This window comes from Chrysochloris asiatica, unplaced genomic scaffold (assembly GCF_000296735.1).
Source record: "Chrysochloris asiatica unplaced genomic scaffold, ChrAsi1.0 scaffold00095, whole genome shotgun sequence".
Classification (NCBI taxonomy): Eukaryota; Metazoa; Chordata; class Mammalia; order Afrosoricida; family Chrysochloridae; genus Chrysochloris; species Chrysochloris asiatica.
The window spans coordinates 4767041-4773991 of record NW_006408613.1 but is presented as its reverse complement, the minus strand read 5'-3'; the positions used below and the strand labels follow the sequence as shown (position 1 = coordinate 4773991).

The window sequence follows — 6951 nt, the reverse complement described above, 5'->3', positions numbered from 1 at the left end:
AGTGTTTTGTTGTACAGTCAAAACAAAAACAAAGGGAATAGAAGTAAATACTGTTGAATGATGTTGCATGGAGGGGATTGTAATCATTGCAATGAAATGGAATCCGATAGGATGAGTGTATCGAATGGGAGAGCTGATGATCTGCTATGTAAATTATCACTTAATTCAAAACAAAAAAATTTAATAAAACAGCTATATGCTAAAGTGTGATGCTATGGACTGACTAGATTCAATTTTATTAACTGCATATTGTAGTTTATACAATTCCATGCATGATTTTAACATCAACTGAAAACACAGAAATAAATACAGCAAAATAAATTACACAGGTAATCTCTAATTTATAAAATATGTGAGTTACGATGAACTGCATTTGCCACCATCTGTTTTTGCTTTGTACATTTTATCATTAGTAATCTATACTATACACAGTGTTACAGCACATAAAAAGAGTTGTATAGACAATTCTCACTTATCCAGATAATCCAGAACTTTCCACAAGTGGAGTTATTGTCGTGTTTGACAAAACACCAGCATCATCTTTTTTATGGATGTTTGTATTTTCTATCTATTAAAATATACCTAAGTTTTTATGTAAAGTTTGGATTTATAATGACACAGAACATCAAAGGCAATAGTAATAAAAACTTTTTTTTTTTTTTTAATGAAGCATTCAATTTATGTTAGAACCAATTTAAAGCAGTGTTGTCAGATTAGAACCCCATCACAAATCAAGGACTACCTGTATGTATGGAGGCCTGGTGTGGCACCGTAGGTTAATGCACTGGACTGCAAAGTCGGTTTGAGCCACAGGTTGGAGGTTCAAACTCATCAGCCTCTCCTTGGAAACCTTATACAGAGTCACTATGGGTCAAAACTGACTCCACAGCACTTAACAACAACAACCTGTGTATGTATTCCTGTGGTTCTTTTTAGGCCATGACAGGAATTAAGTGAGTCAAAAGACAATTTATCTACAGTGAGACTGTACTACTGCCCATCATAAGCTAATTGCTACAAAGATGAAATTTGTCCTTACCCATCCAGTCTTTATCAATTTACTCCATTTCTGTGTAGCTCCATAGAGTTATCAAAGGCTGGTGTTTTAGAAGTGGATCACTAGGTCTTTCTTCTGAAACAACTTTGGGTGGATTTGAACCTCCAACTTTCTGGTTAGCAACTGAGTGTTCTGTTTGTACTACTCAGTGGCATTATGGAACACAGTTCTACTCTGACACACCTGGGTCACCGTGAGTCAGCACCCCACTCTATGACAACTGTTGTGTGTTTGTGTGTGTGGCTAAGCTCCAGTCCCAGTCTGGGACCTCATACTAACTACTCTGTGTTTCCCTAGCTCTTCTTGAAAATCATTCACCTCAAGCTGTACATACTGGAAGCTTACTTATCCTCATCCAAATGTATGTCCTCTTTGACACAACCCAAATAAACTGCTCACCCACTAATGAGAGCAAGTAGTTAACCTAATGAATCCATGCTAACATGCTTACTTAATAAATCAAAAATTATTTACATACAAACCAAACCTACTCACCTGTTGTCTAGTCTATTTTAACTCACAGTGATCCTATAAGGACAGAGTTGTTGTTTTTGTTAAGTGCTGTCAAGTTGGTTGACAACCATAGCAACCCTGTATGGGGCTTCCAAGGATCAGCAGGTGAACTTGAACTGCCAATCTTGAAGTTCAAACCAACATTAGAGTTCAATGCATTAACCCGCAGCACCATAACAGGACTTCTATAGAACAGAGAAGAACTGCCCTCCAGGGTTTTCAAGGCTGTAAATCTTTATATAACAGACTGTCACATCTCCTTCCATGGAGCAGCTGGTGGGTTCAAACCACCAGCTTTTTGGCTAGTAGCCGAGTGCTTTAAAAACTGTGCAACTAGGGTTACTTGATGAAGCAGAACTCTTTAAAATTATTTCAATAATACTTTACATTTCTGGCACTAGTGACAGGAAAGATACTTTCTAAGTAGGGAAATACCTCAGAAGAGCAGACTGAGAAAGTTCACCTTTTGGCATACCATGCACAGATTGTCCATTTGAGTGTTTCATAACATAAATAACTAGATTTAATCAGTCAAAAATAAATAAGCTAACACTTTGCCTTGCAATAATTTCAATCACGAATCTATTGATGATTGTGTTACATTAAGTAGTAAAAGACTAAGGCCATTATGCATATTGAAATCTGAAATATTTTGTTAATTTCCATTTCTGCTGGGCTTCATTTAATTTGACTATATTATATAACTTATTACATAATGCATATTATCTGTTATATAATAAGTAATATGTATGTATTATATATATACAGAGTCCTGGTGTGGCACTGATAGGGCTGCAAAACAAACTCTATACAGGGTCGCTATGAGTCACAACAGACACGATGACACTTAATAACAACAACCCTTGAGTACATTGCTTGGTATTTAAGAACTGCTATATGTGTTGTACTTCTATTTAGAGAAAGTAAACAAATCACAAGGGCTATTTTTTCAGAACCATATATACATATATATGAGTCCTGGCGTGTTGCTGTGGCTTAATATGCTGTACTGAATCCTGGTATGTGGCGCTGTGGGTTAATGCGCCAGACTGCACAGTCATTTGAACTGCGAGGTCGGCAGTTCAAGCTCACCAGCTGCTCCTCGGAAACCCTATACAGGGTTTCTATGGGTCAGAAAAGACTCAAAGGCACTTAACAACAACAACTGCAAAGTAGATTTGAACCGCAAGGTCAGTGGTTGAAGCTCACTAGCTGCTCCGAGGAAACCCTATACTATAATTTGGTATGAGAAAACCATAATTACAGGTTGGTATGACTTTAAATATTTTTCAAACCATGGCTCACCATCTGTAGTGAATTGTTGTTGTTGTTGTTGTTAGGTGCCATCAAGTCATTACTGACTCATAGCGACCTTATGCACAGCAGAACGAAACACTGCCCAATCCTGGGCCAACCTCACTATTGTTGTCACGCTCGAGCCCATTGATGCTGCTACTTTGCCAATCCATCTCATTGGGGGTCTTCCTCGTTTTCTCTGACCCTCCACCTTACTAAACATGATATCCTTCTCCAGTGACTGGTCCTTCCTGATAATAAGTCCGAAGTATGAGAGACGAAGTTTGGCCATCTTGGCCTCCAAGGAGCACTCTGGCTGCACTTCTGTGAGTAGCAAAGTCAAATTAGGAAATCCCAAGCAGCATTTTAAATAAAATTGGACAGATTATATTAAAACATGAGAGAATGAACAATTTGTTAAGGATGTAGTTTAGACATTTTTTTAGTTAACTACACATAAACGAGTGTGTGTGCACATGTGTGTGTACAGTCAATGTACTATGTATTTCTTTATATGTTGCCAGGTCAAAAGATTCTTCTAGTCAATGATACAGAGTTTCTAAGTATAAAGCAGCCCCTCTGAAGTCTGAATTTCCTCTACAAGGTCGCCACCAAGTGGTCACATAGCTTATGAACAAACACTGCAAGCAATGGCAAACTATCTTCCTTCTCCATGATTCTCATGGAAATCTCAGAACTGTATAATGTTTTAGCAGGAAGAATACTTTTAAGTTCATCTGGTTCAATGCTTTCATTTTATAGAGGCACATGAACAATATCAAAGGACACAATTTTCCTAATGCCAATTCTCATTCTAGAATCCTTTTCATCAGGTCAACCTTTAGTTCCTTATTAAATAACAATAATGAAGAGCCTGTAGTGGTTGAATTGATAGCTTCTTGTTTCAAAGACGAGAAGCTATCAATTGAATTGATAGCTTCTCGTCTTTGAAACAAGAAGCTCTGGTAGTGTAGTGCTGCTAACCTTAAGGTCGGCAGTTCAAAACTACCTACAGTTACACGGGAGAAAGATGAGGTTTTCTGCTCCCGAAAGATCTACAGCCTTGGAAACCATGGTACTAACAACAACATCTTTAAAACAGCTCAAATAAGGCAAAGTGAGAGTATACAGAAATTTGCTTTTTCAGAAAATGTGACTACACAGTACCTTCTCGATGAAATACATTAAGGGCTCTTTGCCACGGGGAGTAGGTGGATCCCAGCTGAGGACAACATAAGTTTTGCTGATTTCTGAAGCATGTACATTGGTGGGAGGTCCTGGAATCTGAACATCACCTGGAGGAGTAATATACTTTGTGAGTGTTAAACAATAGATTAAGCCCTGGGTCAGCACACTCATTTGAGCCCATCTTAGGGAGCACTGACCTTTGAGTACATTTCTTGGTATTAAAGAACTGCCATATCAGTGTTGTACTTTGCTTCACGTCTATTTAGAGAAGCAAGGCTATTTTTTTTTTCAGAACCAGTGTATAATATACTGGTAAAGATCATTTTTATTTTCAAATATAAACTAGTTCGTAAGTTAAAAAGTCTAACCCAAAAGTCTTCCAGAGTTTTAGCTGGACACAAGGGAAGGATTTATCCAGAAGAAATGCATACTATAAATGGTGCTTTGACTATACTGAGACTGTGTACAGAGAAAGTATTAACAATCTATGTTCTGCAATATAGAAGCATTTCAGAATGTAATTGTACTCTCTCTTAGGACTCTCTCTGGTCATTTTCTTCATACTGTATGCCCTCAGAGCATTTAAATTATATATCAAATTCTAAAGCTCATTGTTTGTTCCTCCCTTAGTAGATCTGTACCACATTTACAAGCACTATAATCTATGCTTATATATTTGAAATTCTGGAATATGACTAAAGCTTTTACAAATAACTAGGATATTGGCATTCAGGTGCCCCCTGTACACGCCTTTTCTGACACATATCTTTTTTTAATACAATGTGAGATTTCAATAGGGACTTGAGTTTGGATTTACGAGATATTTTCATAAGGGATGAAGTTTTTCCTGACCCACAATCCTTACAATTGTAATACAAATATGATGCATTTTGGATTAAATTAGCACAGGATTAAAATGGCTTGCACTTTCATAGGTCATCTCTGAGCACTGCTCAATACTCAGGGCTCCTTGGGACTCTGCTACATGCCAGGAATTGAACAGCCACATGGAAATAGCACTAAACAAAATTTTGAGTTTCATTTCATAAGAGTCCTGTTACAGCGTACATCAAAATTTAGAGACAACACAGGCATGAAAACTCTGCTATGGCTTTATTTAAGATCAGTTCTGGCAAGTGGGTTAAATTTCAAACAAGGAGCAGAGTGTCTTCTGGAAAATGCCAGGAGGTTAAAGGGGCATAATAGGGTGGGAATCGGGTAACAGGACACTCCACTAGCCTGCTTTCAATCCATGCACTTATGTCCATACATCCAGAGAGAACGACATTAGAGAGAACATAGATGAAAACTTATCATAAAATAATATATGCTGAACTTCCAAAATCTGAATCATAGTTTACTGCAGATGCATCAAACTACATAGGAAGCAAACTAAAAGAACAGAAGGAAGCAAGGCAAAGAATACAAGCAGTGTGAAAGTGTGAATACTTAAAGGCAGAATTGTCTTTCACACACTTTCAAATCTGAAATATCTTGCTGATTTTAGACCTGGCACATAACTTTTAGGCACAGAAAAGAATAAATCAAAAATATTTTACTGATGTCAAGGCAAGAAATAAAAATCCATTTTATTCATCAGGGAATCCTTAACCACACGAAACTACTTTAGTTTAGACTTTTTACATCAGCTCTGGATGATGCAATGGCCTGTGCATTCCAGTTCTGCAGATACCCCCAACAGTGGATAAGAAAGTACTAGTTCATAAGTGACTAGGACTCAAAATGACCCCAATGTACTAAAGAAGTTGTGTTGTTGTTAGCTGATGTTGTCTTCACCAGACTCATGACTACTCTGTGCACAATGGAATCAAACTTCTGTGATCCACATTGCTTTAAAACATAAACCTCAAGGCCTTCCATTCTCATCCATTTTCATCTGGAAGCTCCATGGAAGCCTGCTTATCTGTGATCATAGAAACATACAAGTGTCCACTGACAGTAACAACTAAATTTGTAGTGCATTGGCCAGGAACTGAACCATGGACTCCAACAGAGAAGGCAAGAATTCTACTTCTGAACCACTAAAGGCCCTTGGGAGTCCTGATGTGGCATTGTAGGTTAATGCACTGGACTGCAAGGTTGGCGGTTCAAGCTTACCAGCTACTCCTTGGAAACCCTACACAGGGTCATTATGAGTTGAAACTGACTGGACAACACTTAATGACAATAACTGGTTCATTGCAGACACATTTTGAGCTGAAGGAGAAACTTTAAGAGGAAAAAAAATAGAGCTAACCAAAATGAGAGGAGAATGGCCAAATTCTTTTATACCCAGTAGTGTTAGTGTGATAGTGTAGGATAAGCACTGGAATGCTAGCCACAAGGTCAGTGGTTCAGACCCACCAGTTGCTCCTTGGAAACTCTACACAGAGTCATTATGAGTCAGGATTGACTCGACGGCAACATTTTCACTATGATGCATGTGCTATTAGTTAGGAATGCTACCCCTTAGACTTCATCTTCTTCAGTATCACTTCACAGTAGCACTGTTCCAATAGACCATATCAATAATGGATGAAAATGGTGATGAATATATAATGTACAATAGTTTTTAAATTATTTCACACCAATTGTTTTATTTGGTGCTTGCAAAATATGTAGGAAGATATGACTGCTTTCCTCCAGTTTAAAAATGCATAAATGAAACTGAACAATAGGTATAAAAATTATTTAGAGGCAATCTATAGTCCTAAGCATGGTGAGACCTAGGGACTCCTGAGCCCATGGACAAAGAAATAGCCACGGAGGGCTAGAACTGAGAGTGAAGCATCCAGCTGGTATGAAGTGGAGGGAGACAAACAAGAATGCCTAAACTTGCAGATAGTACCCATTTGACCTACCCTCAATGGCTTGATGATCAGAACTAGACTAGAGGA

General features: G+C 38.0%; 1 protein-coding gene across 1 annotated transcript in view; it reads right to left on the bottom strand.

The window, feature by feature from the left end:
* Window positions 1-6951, bottom strand: part of MYOM2 (myomesin 2) — a 152924-nt gene that overhangs the window by 97475 nt on the left and 48498 nt on the right. Inside the window, exon 14 of the mRNA XM_006866724.1 lies at window positions 4034-4161. Within this exon, the coding sequence (XP_006866786.1) occupies window positions 4034-4161 (128 nt within the window). The remainder of the gene's footprint in view (window positions 1-4033; window positions 4162-6951) is intronic.